Source organism: Lissotriton helveticus, chromosome 8 (assembly GCF_964261635.1).
Source record: "Lissotriton helveticus chromosome 8, aLisHel1.1, whole genome shotgun sequence".
In the NCBI taxonomy this organism is placed as follows: domain Eukaryota; kingdom Metazoa; phylum Chordata; class Amphibia; order Caudata; family Salamandridae; genus Lissotriton; species Lissotriton helveticus.
Window position 1 is genome coordinate 799,208,393 of NC_136069.1, and position 24,181 is coordinate 799,232,573.

At 46.3% G+C, this 24,181-nt stretch overlaps 1 protein-coding gene across 2 annotated transcripts in view; it reads left to right on the forward strand.

Moving 5' to 3' along the window:
- Window positions 1–1,296: 1,296 nt before the first annotated feature.
- CLYBL (citramalyl-CoA lyase) overlaps window positions 1,297–24,181 on the forward strand; it is a 2,321,716-nt gene continuing 2,298,831 nt past the window's right edge. Inside the window, exon 1 of one of the 2 annotated variants that reach the window (XR_013599874.1) lies at window positions 1,297–1,423. Coding sequence is in view for 1 of the 2 variants with exons in the window: in XM_078657618.1 (XP_078513744.1) it covers window positions 1,374–1,423 (50 nt within the window). In the remaining variant the exon portion in view is untranslated. The remainder of the gene's footprint in view (window positions 1,424–24,181) is intronic. The other variant, XM_078657618.1, reaches the window with a different exon arrangement.

Sequence of the window (24,181 nt, forward strand, 5' to 3'; positions counted from 1 at the left end):
ACTGGATGTTAGTTCACCAACTCATTCTAAATATCTCTCTCTCGCTCTTTCTTTCTCTCTCTCTCTCCCTCCCTCCCCCCCCCTCCCGTTCAATCTTGGATGGATCAGCTGAATTTACTCAACAATAAATCCATCATTGTTGACAGCGCTAAATCCCTAGGTGTCATACTTGACAAAAGACTCAACCTAATCTCCCACATCAACTCTATTGCTAAGAACGCATGTTACCAGCTGCGCTTCTGTGGGGGATTTGTCGGTTTGTCCCAGAGAAAGACATAAAACCCTTAGGACAATCACTGGTTCTCTCTAGACTGGATTATTGCAATTCTCTACTGACTGGCCTACCCAAATCCCACCTCTCCCCTCTCAAATCCATCCTCCATTCAGAAGCTCGCTTTATAGGGTCTGAACGAAGCGACCACATCACTCCTATCCTGTCTTCTCTTCGATGGCTTCCCATCGAGGCAAGATCTATTTACAAAACTGCCTGCATCACCCACATAGCCTTGCACACTTCCTCCCCTCGTTACCTGGCGAATAAACTGAAAATGTCTGGAGGCTCTAGACCTTCTCGTAATGTGGAAAAGTTTCTGCTTGAGCCCCCCTCCTTCAAAAGAGAAAGATCGATGGTGCAATCCTTCTCAGGTAATGCGGTGCGAACCTGGAACTCGCTTACTCTATTGCTCCGTGCTACTTCCTCTACCCGGATCTTCAAAGCAGATCTCAAATCTCTTCTCTTCCAAAGAAACTTTCAGACCTAATACTTTCATTCTCAGGCCCCTCTAGGAAGTTCGCTCATCATTGTAAATTTTTAATTTTTTCTTGTAAATTCCTCACCCTTGCTTGCTTTGTTGGATGTTTTGTTTTAGGTTCTATTGTACAGTGGTCTGACACCTTCGGGTAATGTCCGCGCTATATAAAAATGCCTTAAATAAATAACCGGCATTGCATGAATGCCTGGACGGAGACTTGCTCCATGTTCTTTCTATGTAAATAAAGTTCCCAGTTTAGTTTACGATTTTACTGGTTGTATTATTTTCTGAACGCATCATAATTTATCATTAAAAAACATTAAACTTGCTTTAGTAACTCGGGGCAATAAACTTGATTGACTGGGCAATATCGAGCATTTGTTGTTTAGTGAGTGGTTACACAAGTATGGGATTTCCAAAATCAATCCCTTCTAGTACTAGCAGCAATTTACTCATAGTGTCAATCAAGTTCGCCGTTAGATGCGTCATCCCGGTTACCTGCCTTCCCCACTCCACATCCCGACACCCAATGGAAAAACTCGTCGTCAACTAAGCCCGCCTACCCATCGGCCAACAGCAGCGGCTGAAAGAATACGCGCGGTGCCCTTCAAGAGCGGACTCATGGCGTCACTCGTTATCAGGCTGGGATTTGCAAGCCGACGCAGCTTCTCGTGAGTTTCCATATTTGACTGACAATTGTGGGCGGAAGTGATTCGTTACTTGGCCGCTGGTCTTGGCTTCGCCTTCCCATACTGTTAAATCCGCGAAATACTGTTGAAGCGCGAGGTCAAGCAGCAGTGTAAAATGCAGTTTACGACAACCTGTTTACACCGTACAAGGGGTATAGTTCTTTCTAATTCGCGTACCCTACAGGCGGGGCTACGCCAAAAGACCAATAAAGTAACCTTTAAATCAGATGACGTGACGTTGGTGTAATTTACAGCCAATGGCAGCCTTCTCTGATGAATCTCAGCTGTTCCGCCCCTTCCTGCGCAGGGGCGCGAAACGCTGTAGTTCTTGAAGCACACCACACGAGGAGCTTGTGCTCTATTTCGGCACTGGTTAATTACTCTTGCCTTATTTTTTTTTATTTCTTAATAGCGCAAACTCGACCTGAAGGTATTAGAGCGCTTTATAGAAGCACCAGTTGTATTACACATTCATCCTTTTTGGTAGGCTCGGGGAGATGAAGTGATTTGTTCTCAATTACAGGATATTGAGGTGAGACTCGAACCTAGTTCCCCAGCCCCAAAGTCGGCAGCTCTGACTGTTAGGTCACCTATGGCATCCAGGGGTGGCATAGTTAATATTGAAAGTAAAAAAAAAAAAAATTGCAAAGGATCGTGAGGAAGAAACGCCACTGTCAGTGCATGCTACAGTAGCTGGTGTGCTGCCTCTAGTACTTTTAGCCTATTAGTGCCACATTTTTAACAGCCCATGCTCTCCCCAGGACTGGCTTGTACTATCCCCTCTAAAATATCCGTACTTTTTAGGTCGAGCCTGGCGTAAGCAGCGCGAAAGCGCTGTTGCCAGCGAGCTCTATTGTTAGGGACCTGCCTTGGAAGTGGGACAGGAGATGGACACGCGCAGAGCTTTCGGCTATTTCAGCAGGTGTACGCGCACTTACAGCCTTGCGCCGTGCACATCTGCAGAGCTTTCGGCTATTTCAGCAGGTGTACGCGCACTTACAGCCTTGCGCCGTGCACATCTCCTGTCCCCCTTCCTTCAAGCCAGAATGCAGTTTCACTCTCAGTTATTTCTTATAAAAAAAATTCTTGCCCCATTGTTGGAGCGGCCCGCAACGGCGGGTACGTTCAGGAAATACATCTGTACACTGTGCTGAAGGCACAACCATTAGACAAATGGAGAATCCCCCACTCACCCGTCTGCGGGGGGAACTCCTCAACAGCAGCTGGCTGCGGCGCTTTTCCGGAGCACTCCAGCTCCTCTGCCAGCACAACGCGGGGCTCTCTCCTTAGGCATGGGAGCCCTGCAGTGCTATCAGCTGGTCTTCACCCGGGCCCCCTCCTGGGACCCGGGACTTCAGCTCCCTTACTTCCTCTTTGGCGCCGGGGCTCCCTCTTCCCAACGAAAGTTACAAATAGCGCGCATGCGCGGGCAGCCCCCGCCCTCCTAGGTCTCCTCCCAGCCCGGATACTGAGCTGCTTTCTGTTTCGCTTTTTATCTCCCTGCCTCAGCTTGTTGTCAATAGTGATCTTCCTGCCTCAGCTTGTTGTCAATAGTGATCTTCCGTGCTCGCTGGTTGCTGCGGTGGCTACTGTCTCTTATTTTTATTTAATGCGTTTTTTTTATATAGTGCAGACTTTACACGAAGGTTTCATTGTGCTTGGAGAGCAGAGTGGGTCCTTCCCGCTCGGGTTGCCGGGGTAGGGGGTGGATAATGTGCTCAGACAGCTGGGCGCGCACACTATCGCACAGCCCCCTGTGCGCGCTTCCTCCCCTCGTGTCAACAGCAGCTCCTTCGCAGCGCCCGCAAAGAGGAGGATGGAGCGCGAGGACCCGGCGGAGCCGAGCCACTGGTCCCAACTCACCGCCCTCTGAGCAGCGGGGCTCTAGAGGACGCCTTCACACCCCTCAGCGCCCTGTGCCAGCGGCGGGGGCCGCGCTCTCCCGTGCTGCACAGCCTTGACTGCCAGGGAGTTACACGCTCCGCGTACCACCTACTGTCTCTACGGGCATCGCACCGGCGCAGTGCTGGCAAGGTAAAGGTGATGCTATATGGGATGCAGGCGGTAGTCGCAGGCAGGTACTGAGAGCTAGAATCCTGGCTCCTCCTGGCCCTCCTATAGATGGTAGCCGCAGGGATGGCGCTGTGAGTGAATTCGGATCAGTGGGCTGCACAGACTGCAGACAGCGGGGTCCAAAAAACTGTTTTTGAAACGACCGGGCTCTATATTTATATTCTTAACAGTATAGTTAAATCGAGAACTGTAAAAATTGTTAACGACAGTTTATGTCAGACTGCCCGTATATATTTCATCTGTTTAGCTTCATCTTGCATTCCCTAGCAGTATTTACGGTTAGAGAGAGAGAGAGAGGTTTTCTTTTATGCAGCATGGGAATCTTGTATAGAGCTGTGAAATTAGTCGTCTCTGGCCGTTTGGGTAACTTCCGATTGTGTGTGGGTATTCATGACTGGGCACGATTGAGAGCTCTGGGGTTGATCACCCAGACCTCCACAGTTAGATTTTAGTCTCAGAGGTTCATTTTATTTGACTGTACCATCATTCCCTGGCACCTCACTTCTCCAAGCAGAGAGACAACTAGTACCCGATTCTTCCATGACCACAGCCGCCACCTAAACTCAGCCAAGGACGCAGATCTTTAGCCAGGGTCCTGTCAGTCATTAACACTTCCCTGCTATAAAAATGTCATGCCCCCTCCACTCAGCTGGGGGTCAGCACTGCCAAGTGCAGGTGCTCCACTGCCTCCGCACCTGTCCTCTGCAGAGAACCAGTCTGTGGTATGCTGCAGTGGCCACATCAGTTCAGAGCCTGACCTTTGATCCCAGAAGCCATCTTTAGGGTTAGTGTTGAGGGAGTCAAGGGGCAGCGCAGAGCCACTTCCATTAACGTGTGTGCCATGTCACCTGGACTGTGATATTGCAGCCATTTTCCGTGATACCCATCTTATGCTGGTGTGTTGTACATTTTTGGTAACACGTATTGCTATGTTTCCTTTACATTGAGCACGCTGGGAGCGCACGAGGTGAAATAAGGTCACTCAAGTTAAACCCGCCCCTCCTTTGGCTGTCTCTGCAGAGAGGCCAAAAATAGAATAGTATGGAGTTTTAATTCCGTTCATACACTAAAAGTTTTCATCAACAACAGAAAGTGGTGCCAGGATTTGCTAGAGCACAGGGTAGCAGGGGCATCAGGCCCCTGTACTCTATCCTTACATTCTTAACCAAAGGCATACCCTACTGTCTTCCATAGCCGTACAGGTGAATCAGTTCATATTGTTCACTGTACTAAAACCTTGTTTACTGACAATGCTATGCACTTCTAGGATGACTTAACAAAGATCGGTAAAGGGAGCTGATGGTCCACCTTTTCTGCTTCTCATTATTGTGCTCAAATGTTTTCACCCACTCAATTTGGCTGATTTTAGCCCACATGTAGAGCTCCCATAAACTTGGAGCTCCCTTTCGTGGAAAGCTCCGCTACTATGAAAATGCTCTCGCATTTGCAAGAGTTTAAGCTATTGGCATTAGAAATTACAAAGCTTTTTACATATGTGTTGGTTTTCAAAACACATAAATAAAAGGCATTGTCATTTACAATGCCAATAGCTTAAACTCTCACAAATGCGAGACCTATTGCATTGCAAATGCTTGTTATTCCTCATGCTGGGTATTACAGTGACACGAAGTGTTGGTGACTCGATGTCATTTCTGATAATGTTGCCCAATTGCTATTGTGTTCTGCAGTCTTGCAGATTAAAACGTGTGAATCCTTGTTTTATTAGCTATGGAGTCGTTTATTGAGAGGATTTTAGAAACCAATATCTAGCCGCTTAGGGGACAAGATTGGAGAAAGATATTTAGCCACGACTGGGACAAGATTGCTGGGGGTCGGGCGAGTTTACAACGTGAACGAGCTGGAAGCGATACATTCGGCGTCGCTTTACAAACTAGAGAAAGTTCGAACTATTTGTTCATTCCCAACAGTACGGTAAAAAGAACTGCACACCATAAAAATATGTTTTTTTTGTTTGGTGCGTATTTTTTTGAGATACCGCAGTGGTTTAGTGTATATGTTTTATTAACAACCTCAATGAATGTCTGCTTTGCTGAGCATTGTATAGGCCTCTTTCGTGATTTTTCCCTAGTCTGTATCGCCATCGTGTGGCAGTTTATTGAACTAGATTTGTGGGGTTATGTGTTTATATTCAGTTTTCCCTCTTACATTCGAGCCTAATTAACTTTCTTTTCGTACCGGGCCCAATTTACGGGGGAGGAGAATTAGGGGTGCATATTTAATTAACAGTGTAACCATTCAGCTACACAGTGAGGACCAATCCCAGGGTGTTTATTACAGATTAGAAATCAGGTTTCGATCAACCACTCGCAGGGCATAACTATACAAATGCCAAATAGCCACAGGAAGGGCCTGGCCCTAGCCTCGTAAAGAAATTAAGGGTACAAATATTACATAAACCCAGTAGTTCTGCGACTGCAATTTAGAACAGGAGCATTAGTACTTACAATTCAGAGAATACGCTCAGCTGGGATTTACTAGGCATTAATCTTATTCTCTAGGTTCACAATAAGATACAAGCGTACTCAGAATTCAGTGTTCAAGCAACTCCACAAACAGTGATAGGAATTAGGCAGAATAGGATGCGCAATACCCACAGAATAATTTTGGAAACTCAATCAAGAGTCCTAAATGGGTAGATATCACTTTCAGAGGGCGAATATACTCAGAACAGAGTTCAGAGGCTATTTATTAATTAATTTATTTATTTAAAGGCTTATATAGCGCTAGACTCGACTCCCGAAGGAGTATCTCTGCGCTTAGTTCGCCTGACGGCTGCAGGACAGTGCTCTAAAGGATATACAGAGGCTTATATTATCTGAAACAAAAATGTCTTCACTAACTTCCTAAAATTTAGGTAATTATTACATAGTTTCAGAATGAGAGGTAATTTGTTCCACAGACTGGGGCCCAAGAACGAAAGTGCTCGGCCTCCCAGTCGTGCTTTCCTGATTGGTGGAATCTGAAGCAAAAATTGGTTACTGGAGCGAAGAGTACGTCCTGGTTTGTAAGGGATAAACTTTTCAGCCAGATACAAAGGACCTGAACCAAAAATGCTTTTATGGATAGTACAGCAGGTTTTAAACTTAATCCGTTGCCGGATAGGAAGCCAGTGAAGTTTATCCAAGAGGGGGCGGGATGGAGTTCTAGGCGGAGCATTAAGAACCAGCCTAGTTGCGGTGTTTTGAGCTACTTGCAGCCTACTCAGCAGGTTGTCATTTGCAGATAGAAGAAGACCGTTACAATAATCCAAACGGCTAATTACAAGGGCTTGGACAAGGGTCTTTCTAAAAGTGTCTGGCAGGAAGGGAAACACGCGTCTCAGGAGTCCAATTACCCGAAAGCAGGAACCAGTCGTTTGATTCACGTGTTCCCTTAAAGACAGACCTTGGTCCAGTCGTACGCCAAGATTTTTCACTGTCTGTTTGGGACTGGGGACAGGCCCCAAGTCTAAAGGCCACCAGTCAGGTGACCACAGAAGTGGCGCCTCCCCAAATAGCATGACCTCGGTTTTCCCTACATTGCATTGCAGGAAATTGGAGGCCATCCAGCAGGACACCGCTTTCATACCCTCCGCAAAAGAATGTTTAATTGCAGGAGTAAGAGTCTGAAATGGGAATAGAAGCTGGGTGTCGTCGGTGTACGACACCGGAATGAATCCATACGCTCTCACAAGGTCTGCTAGGGGGGCCACATACACGTTAAAAAGTGTAGGGCTCAGGCACGAGCTTTGTGGGACCCCCTTCGTAAGATCCGTAGGAGAAAAACAATAGGAACCCAAGTTGACACTTTGTGAGCGGCCTGATCGAAAACTCTCAAACCATTGCAGAGCCAAACCTCCTACCCCAACCTTCCGCAGACGACTGAGCAATATTTCATGAGATATGGTGTCGAAGGCTGCGGACAGATCTAACAGCACTAGAATCATGGAGCCCCCTTTATCTTGCGACATCCTGATGGAATCTGTCACAGAGAGGAGCACAGATTCTGTGCTGTAGTTGGGTCTGAATCCCGATTGGGAGTGATCTAAGCCTCCCGACACCTCGATGAAATTTGACAAGTGGGTGTTAACATGCCTCTCAGTCATCTTGCTTAGATGAGGCAGAAGAGAAATGGGGTGAAGGTTGGATAAATCTGTCCATGGGAGAGCAGAGTTCTTGCGAATGGGATTTACAAGGGCCCTCTTCCATTCTTGAGGTACATGACCCTCCTCGAGGGAAAGATTCATCAGCGTCTGAATCATAGGGCAGAGCAAGTTGCCCAGTGAGATAGCCATTTTGGCAGGCACGATATCTAGTGGGGATCCTGTTTTAACTTTGCCCATCAGAGAATGGACCTCACTCTGGCTGACTGCAGGAAAGGTGGTAAGTGTGCCAGTATCACGAGTGATGGAATGCGAGAGGGTGATACGGGAGCTACCCTCATGGTTAGTGACCTTAACAATTTTGTCATAAATCAGCTCTATTTTTTTTTTTTTTTTTAAACGAAATATCATCGCATAATGATTGTGAGAAAACGTCTGAGCTTCCACAGGCCGGGGGTTTCATAAAATCCTGTTGAATCTGAAAGAGTACCTTAGAGGAATTCCCGGCTTCTACCAACTGAGAAGTAAGGTGGTTCTTCCTGGCCAACCTAATGTTTTTATGATATAAGGACAAGGCATCAGAGTGACTTTTTTTACTTTCCTCAGTGCGTGTTTTCCTCCAAGTTTTTTCCAATTTCCTACAGCCCTGTTTTTCCAGTCTGTAGTATATGGTCTAGAGTTCTCAAAGTCCATAGGAAAGGTACAAAGTTACCTTTGAAGGCTAAGGAAAAGCTCAATTTGGTTCGGTCAGTAAGTCCAAGGAAAGCTCCGCCAGCACGGCAGACCACAGGAAAGTTCAGCCTGTAAGTGAAGTCCAAAATTCGTCTCAAGCAAGATTTCCTGCCATCAGCGAGGGTTGGGGGAAAATTAACTCTTCCAAATCCCAGGAAATTATGGGGCATATGCATCATTGTTTTTTACGGTTGCAAACTGCCCCTCTGCGACTGCAATTTTTGCATTTGGGATGCATCATCCCAAATGCAAAAATCGCTATTGATTACTTAAATTACGATTGCATTTAGGGAATAGCTGTGAGAAGTTGGCCTGGTATATGATGCTCACTAGTTCTAGTGATCACCTTGTACCATGCCAAGCAACCCTTATGGTGGAGGTTGTAAAGTCAACCTTATAGACAAGCTATCCTAGGGGTAGCATGGACTAAGCAGTCTTAGGCTAAACTCTGTAAAGGCATGTGAAGCAAGCTGTATTACCATACACAATCCCCTTGAATACCAAATGAAAGGACACCACACAGATATATATTGAAAATATATATAGATTTATTTCTACAAATGTAAATGTAAATGTAAATGTGAATGTACATGTATTTATATAGCGCAAATCACCGACCCGGTATCTAAGCGCTTGCTTAGGGAACCCGTCCTGGTATTCCCCTGTGAGATACCCCGGCAGGGTATCCACAAGGTGAAAGCCAGGCATCCCGCCGCGAGGGGCGTAGTGGAGATTAAGCAAGCTATTGCCCAGAGTCGCAGAGTGTGACCCCGTGAGTTGAGTAGGCACCGAAGCGAGAATTATCGAGCCCGTGGAATTTTTTGAGCCCGAGACCCGCCGAGGCGGGGAATCGAACCCTGGTCCACGGCCGATCTCAGCTTCCGGGTCTGCCGCCTCTAACCACTGAGCCACGCTTCACGCAGTATATCCCCTATACTCTTTATGAGCACAGAAGCAAATGCGTTAAAACAAAACACAGTTTAAATATACAAAAGTTGCACAATATGGATGAGCCCTAGGGGCCACCTAAACCATATACTAAAATAGTGGTATAAGAACCACTATGGGGAAAGGAAAGAGGCCTAGGGCCTGGGGAATCGCTGGAGCTGTTCGAGACTAGCAGTGATGAAGTTGGGAAAGGCCCGCGGGACTTGGGTGCAGTGCTTAAAGTGCACGCATGCACCAATGTTAAGTCAATGGTGCGTAAAAGTTACAAAGTTAGTGTTTAAGGAACCTTCCGATGGACCTACAAGGATAAAACTTTAGACACAGGCACTAGAGGTGTACACCAGTGTGGGAACACCAGCGTTGCTGAGTTACCTCACCCACAGGAAGCGGGTGCACAGGTGCGAAGTAGTGTCGGGTTTCGTCACGCAGGTCGATGGTGCTTGGAGCTGAAGATGCTGCAGGCGGGTCGTTGAGGAGAGTTCCGGTGGATCCAAGGGTGGATCTGAAGAGGTGAAGACCTGAAAGCAGAGGGGACAATGTTCAAAGTCACTAGCCAGTGACTACCGTGGAACCAGGATGGAACCAGGCAATGTCGGGTGCAAACAGGTGAAGAGATGCAGCTTGTCTCCGCAGCCACGTGGACACGAAGAGGTCAAGGACGTCCAGGAGTCGACCACGAGCTGTCCCACGAAGGCTCTAGCTGATGGCGGTGTCGGCAACTTGATTGGAGCAAACAGGCCGTGGCTAATGCAGGCCACGCAGGAAGTGGAAAAAGCTTAACACTCGGATCAGCAAGGTCAGAGCGAGTGCTCCTTTTCAGGGGAGCAAGGGCCAGTCTGGAGCAACCAGACCAGCGGTGCAAGTCGTAGTTTTCGTCGCCAAGATGGCCACTAGCCGCGTGGCAAGTGACCGGGATGGCGCGTCGAGTGGCAAAGTGCAAAAGGGCCCCACGCAGATCGTGGAGATGCTGGGGGGCTGATCTTTGGTGCAAATGCTGCTCGGTGTCGGGGCTTCTCAAACCCCAAAGCACAGCGTCGAGGGTGCCTCAGGTGCTGCGCAGTCAGCTTTTCGAGGGTCTTCCGAGATGTCCGGTCCCACGTCTCTCGGTGCCTCCACGGGTCCCTTCTTTGCAGGGACTGTGGATCGGGCTCTGAGATGTCTGGGAGTCTGGGTCTCGTCGGGCTCTGGGCTCGGGCTCCGGCAGGAGGCGGCGGCAAAGCAGACGTCGAGTTGCTGGTTGGTGCCTGTTTTCACAGGGTGGTCACTCCTTGGCCACAAGGGAGATTCTCTTCAGTCTTCTGTGCAGCAGAATGTCGAAGTCCAGTCTTCTTCTTAGTTTCAAGTCGAGTTCAGGATGATCTGAAGTCTTGGGACACAGCTCCTACTCTTATTCGAATTCTAGGGGCCGGATTACCTGCTAGGTCCCTCCTCTGGATGGGACCAGGAAGGGGGGTGGTTACACCCCCTTTCCTTTGTCCAGTTTCGCGCCAGGATTGGGGCTGGAGACCCCCAGGACCGGTTTGAACTGGCCTATGCACAGGGTCACCTTGTGTGCCCCAGGCATGTCTGATTCTATTCAGCCCTGTCCTATCCAATACACAAAACCCTGTTTGGGGTGGTGCTAGCACCTCCCAAGGTAGGAAACCCTTTGTCCAAGCCTCGCTCGCTGAAAGGACTCCCAGCAGCAGGAGGTCAGACTTGTGTCTGTGGTGGCAGCATCCATTTTGTGATGCTGAGGCTCTGTTTAACTTTAACCGGGGTTCGGGTTATGTACATGTCGTATCCCTCTAGAAGGGTGGAATGCTACCCCCGTCGCCAGAACTGGCGAGGGGGTAGTATTCCAATTCGTATGACACCTTACTCAACATGTTTTGATAAAGCCAATCCAAAGATAGCATTTAACCGCGAGGTTCATAATGCACTTAAGAGTATATGGTATGGCAGTATCATGAAACAGCTAAAGGACTTGGTTCCGAAAGCTGCAGACAGGCTCAGCTCATGCCAGAGCACCATCTCACATATTTCCAAGCACTCTGCCTCCAGGATTGATGAGGCCTTCCATAGGAGTGGCTGATAGGAACATATGTGTCCATTTTAGGTTAGGCATAGGCATACTACACCTAAGTAAGGGGTGGTTACACCGACTTACCCCAGCTGAGTGATCAGCCAGTTGTGTCAAATATGGAGGCCAGGCCAGGGGTGGCACAATACGTGCTGCAGCCCCTGGTAGGCCTTGGAAACACCTATGCCCTGGGTACACTGTTACAGGGGCCAATAAGGTGAACCAGTTCCAATTGGGTATGTACCTAAGGTACATGGAGTCCATTTTAAGGAGAGAGCAATTAGCCTGGGGCCCTGAATAGGAGGATCCCAGGCCAACTAAAGTAAAAAACCAGCTAAACACCAGGCAAAAAGTTTTGGGGTAACCATAGTCAGATATCCACCTTCCTACAATAGCAAATTGTGATTCCCTAAATGCAATGAAAAAAAAAATAGCGACTTGCCTTTTAAGAAACGCAAAGTACCATCAGACTTTGAAAAATACACAAAAGTGCATTTCAAAGTTCTATTTTGCACACAAATAGGCCCTTGGGGCATGTGTGTGTGCAACATGATTTTTTAATTGCACTTTCAGGGGTGCATCAGGGTGTCCTTTTGGCACCCTTGAAATTGCATGTGCAATTTGCGAGTGCCTATTTGGTACTTCTAAATTGCGCATGCAATTCCCATTGATTCCTATGGGCCTTTAGGCCCATAGGACTGAATGGGAAGCCATTCCTTATTTGCGATTCGCAATTTGTGAGTGGCAAGTAAGGAATGTATCGTAATTGCAATTTTTATTTTGTGATTCCTACATGCAAAAGGCATTGCGATTCCTAAATTGCGATTTCTTAAAAAGCGCAATTTAGGAATTGCAATTCCTAAGTTTGATGCATTTGGCCCTATACAATTTATCAGTCCAGAGGCAACACTTACTTTGTCACCTCATCATCATCTGATGCCAGGGGTTCGATGTCCACGGTTCCCAAGGTAAAAGTAGAAACATCAAGTTATAAACCCACACTAGACATGGAAACGTTGGTCCTTTCCTATACACAGGACAGTCCACAGTGGCTTTATTCAAATATCTCTAAGTTCTCGTGTGCCATCTCCAAGGCCTCTATCCCAGGCCATGTGTCTATCTCCAACACACAAAGTATCTTCTTCTAAACTAATTGAATGGTGAGAACATCTGCAAGAAACCCAGTCAGCAGAAACAACAGTTCTCATGGGAAAGCATCAGTAAATCTACAGTCATTTAGAGTGAATGCAGAAAGTTGCACATTTAAATGTAAAGCTGTATAATTAATTTGAAAGTGCATTTAATTACATACACATTATAGATTCTGTAGTGCACTGAATTCAATCAATGAATGATGCAAAGCATTAACAACATCAATACATTTGAGGCGTAACTAAATTGCAAAGTACTTCAATGTAACACATATGCATGCATTAAAATTTAATTTCTGTTGTATTAGAAAGCTGTATACTCGTAGAGTACCATATCCAAATTTCAGCTTTTTATGTGCCATTAAGACAGTATTGCACCATGTTAGAAATGGGGGTCTCTTATTGGCAGAAGTATTTCCTTTGTCCAAGTAGGGAACCTTGCTTCTAGTCAGGGTAAGGGGGGATAAACACTTTAGATAACCCCTGCTCACCCCCTTTGTGGCTTGACACGAGCAGACCGTCATATCCCAAAGGCAATGTGTAAAGTATTTGTGCTCAAAACACACAGTAACACAGTGAAAACATCACAAATGGACACCACATCAGTTTAGAAGAATAACGTATCTTTTTCTTAACCAAAAAAGACCAAAATGCCAAAAATCCAACATACATGTATCAAAATATCATGTTAGAACAATTATTGCAAAAACAGAACTTTTAGAAACAAAACAGCTCCACCTGGGGCTATTATGGCATCATGACCGGCTTAAATCTAAAGTACGTCACCTATCGCGAGGTGCGCTGCGTCGGCCACGGAGTCACACGGACCCCCCAAACAACAGGGCCTTGGAAACGAAGCCTATAGACGATGCACAGCGTTGTGGAGGTGAGGCATTTGCGCCGAGGTCGAGGCCGTTTCTCTTGTTTCCACCGGGGTGGGGTAGTCATCGTGTCCGTGAGGAGGTGATGAGTCCAAAACAGGGTAAGGCAGCGGTTCCGGTGAGGCAATGTGAAGTCGAAGAGTTTGTGAAGTCACCCTCATTGGTTAGCGGCTCTGCAATAACGAGGCGCTGGCGGTGACGGCGTAGGTGCGAACGCTGACATTGGGAAGGCTGATAACTGCAGGCCTCAACGGGCGTCGGAGCAGTGGTGCAGGCGGGGCGGTGCTTTGTATCCTTCACGAGCGGTGCCCCATTCCTCGGTGCAGGTCGCAGTGTCGTTGACAGCGTCTGAGTTGTTTTTCTTGCTTTGCAGCCCATACCACACAATTCCCAGGGCCCAGGAACTGGAATTGTTACCTTTTTGAATGCAGGAGTCCACACAGGCGTCCAAGTGCTGTTCAGTGGGTTGCAGGTGAAGTCTTTGTGGCCCTGAGACTTCAGAACAGGAGGCCTGCACACGCAGGCCCTTGGAGATTCTTCTTCAAGCAGGTTCACAGCAAAGTTCCAGTCTTTCTCCTCTCCTTGGCAGAAATAGCAACTGGAGGCCAACCCATCAAAGCACACACGGCAAAGGGGCATTACTCCTTCATATCACTCTTCTCCTTGGCAGAGGTTCCTCTTGAGTTAAGTGATTTAATTCTATGGGGTTTACACTCCAATACTTATACCCCATTTTCTCTTCGTTCTCTTTGTGGTAAGGGTCTTTGAGCCCAGTCCAAACCAGTTCTGTCTTCTCTGGTGGAGACAGCATTGTGCAGAGGAGGCACTGCCTATTCAGGTACAAGTGAAAACTCCTCCCACCACTCTAAATGCAGCCAAGGTCTATTCAGCTCAGCTATGAGTTCCTAAGGAAAGGCAGGACACATCTCAGCCCCCCTTGTGGCTGTCTGCAGTGAATGCACATCCCCAGCTCCTGTCACTCCAACACTAGACTATCAATACTCAATAGCAGAGGCACATAGAATGGTTAAATAAGAACATATCTAGTTTCTAAAAGTGGCATTTTCATACACACAATTTAAAAACCATCTCGCTAAAATATGTTTTTAAATTCTGAGTTCAGGGAGCCAAAACACCTCTTCTCTATCTTGTCCCAATTGAAAGCTACTTGTAAGATGTTACAAAGTAACTCCCATATGGGACAGATAGCCTTTCAATAGTGAAAAACAAAATTGGCTGTATTTTCCCTATCAAGGCATGTAACACACACTAGTACATGTCCTACCTTTCATATACACTGCACCCTGCCCATGTGGGACTTTGGGCCTACCTTAGGGGTGCCTTATATGTAAGGTAAGGGAAGTTTTGGGGCCAAGCAAGTGGGTGCACTTGCCAGGTCGACATGGCAGTTTAAAACTGCTTGTTCAGAAACTATAGAGGCAGGTCTGAGACACTTTTATAAGGCTACTCATGTGGGTGGCACAAACAGTGCTGCATGCCCACTAGTAGCATTTGATTTACAGGCCCTGGCGCACTCAGTGCACTTTTCTAGGGACTTACCAGTAAATCATATACACCAATCTCGGATAATCAATCATAGTAACAATTTAGCACTGATTAGCAGTGGTAAAGTGTCCAGAGTCCCAAAGCCAACAAAAACAAGTCTGGAAAAATACGAGAAAGAAGCAAAAACTGTGGGGATAACCCTGCAAAAAGACCATTTCTTAGACCACATTTGCATTACACAGATTAGTTCAATCATGAAGTACAATGGAAATACAGAGGATGGTTTGAAATAAACTACACATGATTCAAATTAATCTTTGTAAATTAACATGAGAAACTTAAAATAAGTATTTTTTAAAAAAAACAGTTTTTATTAAACAAGAACAGGAAAGGTTTGGTCATCGCTTACAATTAGTCATTGGTCGCAGCAGTATCACACACTTCCAATTCAAGCAATTACATAGCATATGATGGTAGATGAGGCAGGTTAGGTGGATCATTAGTCCTACAGATAAAAGCGAAAACGGTTTGTCTAGGGCGGGGACAATTGGGGGTTGACAAATATTACCACAATAAACGTTCCAGTTAGTCCAGATTGCTATCAATTTTCGGGGGCAGCCATGTGCCACATATACCGTCTTTTCCCTTACCATACACCAGTCCATATCTGCTTTCTGGGCACTCGGCGTTGGTGGTGCCGCTGCTCCCCGCAGACTGGCAATGTTCCGTTTGGCGATCATCTGGCCAAGGGTCGCCAGAGTTTGCCCTTGGTTTTAAGGTCCGTGGGCTCCCACACGTTTAGGAGTCATCTCTTGGCTTCGAGCCGAATTACCACTCCCCAGACTGTGCTCATACATTCATGCACTTTTCCCCAGTAGTCTTGAATTTGCACACACTCCCAAATAATATGCATAAAAGAGCCTTCTAATCCACATTGTCTTTTACACAACCCTTCTTCAACCCTCCCCATAGGGACGGAGATATAGATTCAGTGTAACATTTTTAACTGAATTAGCCTCAGCTTGGATGAAACAGCAACCTCCCTAGGGGAGGACAGTGCCTCTTGCCATTCCTTGTCATCCAACTCTAGGCCATCCAGCCCCCATTTTTCCCTCAGTGATATTAAAGGGGTCCGGAGTGTTATGGATGAGGTTTTTGTATGTGAGGGAGATGACTTTGTCCGGCAAGTACCCATCCAGCTGTCTGTCCTCGAGAGGAGAGGACACTGGAGGGGAGGACCCCCTGGGGATGTTAGACTGGAGAGAGTGTCTGACCTGTACATATCTAAAATATTCTGAGTCCGCTAGCTCGTGTGTCTGTTGGAGTGAGGCGAATGAGACCACCCTGTTTGTTCCCCACAGATCTCCAATGCGGGAGAGCCCAAGTACCCAAGCGCTCGGAACCCACAGTAGATTGGCGAGCGTGAGCTTTTTTGGCCCATCCCAAGCTATGGTTAACCACGTGCCAGCGCTGGACTGAGTGTTGTGTAGGTCCTGTTAGTAAATATTTGTTGGGCCTGGAATAAAGCGCCTTTGTGAAGCTGCCACCTGAGAGTACCCATTTGTCCATCCTGTAACCCGGGTCGTCCCCACTGAGGTAAGTGCAAAGGTTTATGGCTGAAAGATGTGCCGCCCAGTAATACTTTTTAATGTCAGAGAGTCCTATGCCCCCGTCATACCAACCGAGCGTTAGCTTGTGAAGCACTATGCACGGTTTACCATCCCACAGTAAATCTCTTTGGGTACTTTTGATGTCTTTGAAGAACCTGGGTGGAACTAGGTCTGTGTAGTTCTGGAGGGCATAGAGGAAACGCGGCAGCGTCATCATTTTAAAAAGGCCTGCTCGTCCCAGTGGCAGCGTCTTCCAGGTAATGGTGTTGTCTCGTTTAAACCTCTGGTGGGGGGTGATTACGCTCATTACGCTCACAGCGGAGTTTTACGTTGGTTGTGATGAAAATACCCAGGTATTTAAATCCGTTTGTGGCTGTCAGGATGGGGAAGTCTCTCGGTAGGGGGGGATCTCGGTGCAGGACATATAACTGCGACTTGCTCCAGTTGATTCTATAGCCAGTTTCACCCGAAGTTTGTGAAGATATCTAGGATCACCCGTAGCGACTTCTGGGAAGAGGTTAGATATAGGAAGATGTCGTCTGCATAAAGTGAGTTCCGATCCTCCCACCCCTGAACCCACCTAAGTCCCCTGATGGAAGTGTCTTGTCATATCCATGCCGCTAGTGGCTCGAGGGACAGGGCGAAGAGTATATGTGAGAGGGGACATGGCTGTTGCGTCCCCCTGCCGAGAGCGAACACCTCCGAGACTTTGATTACCTCCACGTGGGCCAATGGTTTTGCGTAGAGGAGCCACTCAATAAAATTGGTGCTGAAGCCCAACTTTTCGAGGACAGCCATCTGATACGCCTCCAGTGTATCGAACGCCATGGTGGCGTCTATCAAGACCACTATTGCCACCTCCTCAATGGTGGCCTGACGCCCCAAAACCCCGTGTAATCGTCGCAAATTGAGCGCAGTATTACGGTGTGGCAAGAAGCCCGATTGGTCGGGGTGGACCAGTTTGTCTATCACCTGTCTTAGCCGGTTCGTCAATAGTTTGGCAAGGATTTTGGGCTCCGCATTTAGTAGAGAGATAGGTCTATAGGAGGAGCATTCATCTTTCGGCTTCCCTTCCTTATGTATGGCCACCAGCGTGACCATACGTTGGTCACGCGGGAATAGGCCAAGGTCTTTACAGTCCTCAAACATTTTCTTGAGGTATGGGGCTAGCTTATCGGGCTTTGGTTTGTAAAGCTCAATGCGAAGTCTGTTTGGGCCCAGAGCTTTCCCAGGCTGGAGATCTCTTATTGCTGTAGCAAGTTCATCATTTGTCAGAGCACCCTCTAATGCTTCCCTGTCGGAGTCACTGAGGATGGGCAGTTGGAAGTCCACAAGAAGTGCGGAGGAGTCCTCCTCCGGCAATTCCGAGCTACTCTGGTACACCTGTTTGAAGTGGTTAGCAAACTCTAGCACCATGTTTTGGGGTTCTGTCAGTACAGTGCCGGCGCTACTCTTGAGCTCTGGCGCCAGCCAGTCTCTTCACCCTCTCTTTCTTATCCAGCCAAGCGATTAGCTTGCCTGCTTTGTCTCCTTGGTCGTATAGTCATCCATCCCTGTCCCTCGCGAGGGTTTGGCAGCATCCGTCGCAACTGCTTTGTATTCAGCCGCCTTAAGTTGCAAGTTATGAAGAGCGGCCTGACCCTCCCCATTTTTCGCCGCCTCCTTGAGGCTTAGGAGATCATACTCAATACAAGTCATCTCTCTATCTTTTTCTTTTTGCAACCCGGCTAGGGCAGAGAGGGTATCGCCTCTAATGATCATTTTAAACGCCTCCCAAAGGGTGGTGAGGGAATCGACTGTGCCATAGTTGTCCTGGAAATAATGGTCAAGGGTTTGGCTGAGCGTAGTTTTGATTTCGGGGCTGTAGAGGTACCGCAGGTTCATGGGCGCTATACAACCGACCCTTTTGTCTCCAACCGTTAGATAGACCCACAAGGGGGAATGATCAGAGATGCCCCTTGCCAAATGTTGAATTTCTTGTATGGTTGTGTTTTGTTGCACAGGCATAAGGATATAATCAATTCTGGAGAAGGTGTGATGGAAGCCAGAGAAGAAAGTGTACTGTTGGAGACCAGAATGGTGCATCCGCCAGAGGTCCGTGAGGCTGAAGGCCTCGAGGAAGTTTGAGAGCCAGTTGCTCCCGGCACTGATATCTCTTGGTGGGCAACGGTCAAGTAGGCTCGATACAACTGCGTTGAAGTCCCCACCCAGTACCAGTTGCCCCTATGGAAGGGAGACTCCTTGTAGGACTGGGTCTGGACTGGGTCTGGAGACCTCGTGGAATATAGACTACTAGTAGTGTGAGAGTGTGCCCCTCCCATTGCCCAGGGAATGCTGCATAGCTTCCCAGTGGGTCGGTCCAGGTATGCTTTATGCTAAACAGGAAAGTGCGTTTAAGTAGGATGCCCACCCCTTGTGAGCCGGATGTGAAGCCGGCATGTGCCATCATTGTGTACCCCCATCTATCTAAAGCCTTACAGGTGTTACCGATTAGGTGTGTCTCTTGGAGTAAAGCAACATCTGGAGTTTGACGTTTTATGTATTTGAGAACAAAACATCATTTTACCTTGTCCCCCAACCCGTTAACGTTCCAACTTAGGAGCTTTAGACTCTTATCCCACTTCTTACTCATTTTTGCAAACGGGGTTCCTGCAGTACCTCTGAAATATGCAATACAGCTAAGATAGAAAAAAAATTGTTTGTGCATGACCTAAAATAAATCTCCTAATATGAAACTTATACATTGTTATTACACATTGGTCATTCTGTTAATCAGCATTATTTCTATTATTTCTAGGTAATACATTTATTCAATGCTCCTCAATTTAGTGCGAACAGCTTCTAAGTTAATGGCTTTTAAATATTGTCTTGAACATTTGCAGGATTTCTACGTACAACACTAAATTCTACAATATAGATTCTCCATAATAGTGTTGTCGGGCACAAACTGTGCACAAATCGTAGTATCATGTTAAAATCATGTTTATGATGAACATGTACTATTTAGGTGTTATATCGTCATCATCAGGTATATCTGTTATTTATAAAGAGTGGGCAACTTTGCTCTGCACCAGTAAATTTATTGTTTCTGTACATGCGCACATAAGCCTTTATTTGTGCCTTTTTAAGTGACAGTTCTTAATGTTATAATTTTGTTTCAGACAGTATATTGAAGAGCTCTTACAATTAAGTACAATTTGTTAAGAGATACTCCAATTACCTACAGGTTGTCTTCAATAATGTTAGTCCTACTCATCCTCATCACAGTCAATACTTTTAAAGTAGATGTCATCTGTAGGAGAGTAGGGTCTGCTGCCTATGGTCACCCCCACTTTTTGCTTTTGCTTCTCTGGTTTTCGACTTAGATGTGGCTGTGGGCCTGCCAATCAGACCCACAGCCCAGATGCACTCTCTCTAAATTTACACCATGTATTCTAGGTACATACACAATTGGGGAATTGTCAGCCCCTGTAGAAGTGTACCCTAGGTACTCAGGGCATAGGTGTAACCAAGGCCTACCAGGGGCTGCAGCATGTAGGCTGCAGCATGTATTATGCCACCCCTGGCTGGCCACTCAAATAGACACAACTGGCTGATCACTCAGCTAGGGCAAGGTTGTGTAATCACCCCTTGCTTGGTTAGGCTTTCCTGTTTTCAGTTTCTATTTTTGGCAAATTCTGGTGGGGTTTTTTCAGTGTTTTCCAGTGACTTCAATACTTTAAGAAAACAGTGGTTATCAGTGGTTATATATTTTCGTGCCATTAGGAATACTGAGAATATGGTTCTGGTGTTTATGGAATGTTTTCATTTTATTATGACTTGCTCTCTGCACTGATAGTGGTATATACACAGTGCATGTACAGTGAACATGTGGTCCAAATGCATAAAAAAAAAACGAAGTACACCACACACATTTCTTTAGTGAGTCTTTGGTCGTGCGTGCCCGCTCTTTCCTTCCCATGTAAACTTTTATCTGTGAAATAGTCCTCTCAACATTGGTACTTATGACAGGCAACCCAAAAAACGCCAATACACAATTTGCTAACACTGGCTGCTGACATAGATTTCCATGCCAATATTGGTGCAACTGAAGATTGTAATTCTCTGGGACAGGTTCTGCAACATATGCGGTGTACTGGGTGCATATGCCCTCAGAGTTAACGACGCTGTAAAAAAATGAGGCAGTACTTTTCAAAGTCCAGAGAAAATTCCATTGTTACGGAGGGGATCTAGAACATGAACATACTACCACAGTGAGGATTCATGGACTTCAAATGCCATGGTTGGTAAATGGACATCTCTATGCATCACTGCAAGCCATTTCTCATGTGTTGTAAAATACAACTTCCTGAATTGATCCTCAGCATTTCTTTGTTTACCAAGTGGCAAGCAGTCTAGCATGGAACATGTTGCAGTTCCAAGGTCACTAAAAGTGTCGCCCAGCCTACTCTCAAGGAGATGTTTCACATCTACACCAATTACTCTGAACACTTGTTAGGCAACAGTCATGTTTTTCTATAAAAATCTAAGAATGCACTTTTTTCACATCACTATCAATATGTGACCGAAGATTTTCACATTTCTTGCCTTTGGCATCATCACTAAGCAAAATTTCTGTAAACGGTTGCCACATAGATAATATAGCATTCACGGCCTTTAGGACTGAGAACCACCGGCTAAATGACATAGTTGGGATGACTCTTTCTTTGATGGCACACAAAGCACAAAAGGATTAATATTTGCATTTTAGTTCCTGTGCATGACAAAACAGTGCACCAGAATGGACAACAAAGTCAATAGCATTCTTCAATAACTCTGAAGATTGCAACAATGCTTTCAGCATACCATCTAGCAAGTGGCAAAGATCTTTTAAAGAGAAGCACTTCAGCTCAGGTATCAATTTTGACAGGTCATCACACAACTTTTTCATACACGTAGCCGAATCCCTGAAAAAACAAACAATAACACGCCAGTATTTCTTGAACGCGGTAAGAACTTTTTGCAGCAGCATTCCAAGAGACACTCTATTGCATGCTTCCACTACATCTATATCTGCCATGATGGTGTGTCGGAACCATCAATTTTTTGCATCGCACAATGCGATTAGCACTGCCACTGCTGGGTCGCCACGCATCTCTGGAGTTTCACGGTCTTTGTGATTTTACCAAAGTTTGTTTTAGTTCATTGCCAAATAAAATTTCCACAACGGAATGTGACTTTATATGATGATCTACAATTACACAATCTACATATTCCTCATGTCTGCCCTCCTCCCATCTATGCTGCTGTCCGAGAACAGCAAACAATGTAAATTATCCATGTATTTAATGTAAAGGCAGTAGACAGTAGTAGTAGTAGTGGAGGTAGAGTATATAATCAGAGAGGTATAGGGTGAGATATAGGGTAGTATATTGGAGATGCTGAATTAGGAGTAAAGAAATATATATAAAGATATATACCTGCACGGAAGGTGTATGCATAAATATATATAATTGAATAATATATTTGCATGTATGCATAATATATATATATATATATATATATATATATTGTCGCTCCAAGGTTGTCCACCTTTGAGTAGCACACGAGCAGCAGCTTCATTTATGTGTAGGTGAGGACGGGGATCCGCTTGTAGATGCCGCTCCGTAATGGATCTGCCCGACGCGTTTCGAAGCTCCATATGCTTCTCTTCAGGGGCTTTAACGGAAGCGGTGTGCACAACCGCTAACCCACTTCCCCATTTTCCATATGCCACACCCACCAATGGGAGGCTCAAATGAGACTGTGTATTATGGGAAGTGTGGTGCGGAAAGCACATAATCAAGTCCTGTATGGACCCCGCAAGTGGGCCTGTCCTCGATCCCGTGTACGGCTGCTGTTTCACTTCCGTGACCCCCAAGGATGACGGGGTGGTGCATACTCCGCGGCTGGACGGCCGCGTATAAATTGTCGCTCCAAGGTTGTCCACCTTTGAGTAGCACACGAGCAGCAGCTTGATTTATGTGTAGGTGAGGACGGGGATCCGCTTGTAGATGCCGCTCCGTAATGGATCTGCCCGACGCGTTTCGAAGCTCCATATGCTTCTCTTCAGGGGCTTTAACGGAAGCGGTATATATATATATATAGGTCACAGAGAGGCTGGGGCTACAACATTTGGCGTACTATCTAGTTTAGAAATTAGAGTGGGTGCAGAACTGTTTCTACAGAAAATCGGCCAGTTACTGGGGTCAAAATGTCACCCACTGCGAGCAGCAATACCAACCCAGTACCAAATATGGAAGCAAAGACTCAGTAATGCTCCAGATGCAAAAATTATTGACAGTCAGCATCTGCTAAAACAGGAGTGTCCACCATTGATTGAGAAGGCCCAAATCACAGTCAGATCTTTAGGACATCCACCTAAAGTGTTATTTTTTTTTTTTTGTTATTCAATTTTTCAGATAAACACAGTACATACATTATGTTGATAATTATACATTTCTAGGGTTTATGCAAACTGTATAGTACCGAAATATACATAAAATTATTAGTCATTTACCAGGATCAGAATAACAACAAGAGGTAACTGTCAGTACCTCCCAACATTCTACTAATTAAGTGTGTGCATCAGTCACGTTTACGTATATAGCTGATGTCGATTAAGCTGTGAGAACATAATAGAGGGACGGGTTAGCACATCATGATAAATATATACAGGGAAAAACAGTGCATGCAAAGTAGCTAAGTATGGCAGGTCAATTCACTGGGTTGCAAATCTGTAAAATGTGTACAGTCTACAGATCACATTCATCTGCCTACAGTCGAGGCAGTCCTCCCATTTTGTCCGAATCAGAAACATACGCAGTGTGTTGACTACCTGGATCGTCTATTTCAGTCATCTGTTGTGTAGATGGTGGGGATATCGCTCTGGCCCGTGCCCAGCTTAGAAACGGCTCCTATATATCTCGGGGCCTAGATGCAGTAGGCATCAATTCCCAGTATGTGCAGAGTTGTGTCTGTCAGTATGTAACGTCAGAGAGCCAGGCTGTAAAGGTCGGTAGAACCCTGCGCCCCCATCTAAGAGCCACTTGTTGCCTGGCATACAATAGGAGTAGTTCGTGCAGCTTGCGCATGTTGGGGACTGTGTTAGTGATCAATCCCAGGAGACCAATGTGTGGTGTCGGGTCATCCGATCTGCCAACTATCTGATTGATAGCATCAAAAATTTCAGTCCAGTACTTAGTTAGTAATGGGCAGCCCCAAGCCACATGCAGGAACCCGGCATCCTCTTTACCACACCTCCAACAACCAGCATCGTCCCTTAGCCCCATGCGCTTTAGGCTGATAGGGGTACGATAAAATCTATGTAGGAATTTAAAATGTATCAGACGTAATTTGTAATTTGGTGAGAGTTCTAGTAGTTGTTTACAGCAGAAGGACCATTGCATGTCAGTCAATGGTGGATCTAGTTCTGCATTCCAGAGCTGCATGGATGCGGGGCGTATGATTGGAGCCTGGTCTTGCATGGTGGTGTATAAGCGTGTGACTAATTTTTTGGGGGAAGCTCGAGCTAATATGTCCTGGAGTGCCAGCAGTACTGGGGGCTCATCTGGGAATCCGTCCCAGAGTGCACGGCAGGAGGACTTCAACTTATGATAAGTAAACAGGTCTCGGAACGTTGTGGGCGAGCCCTCTT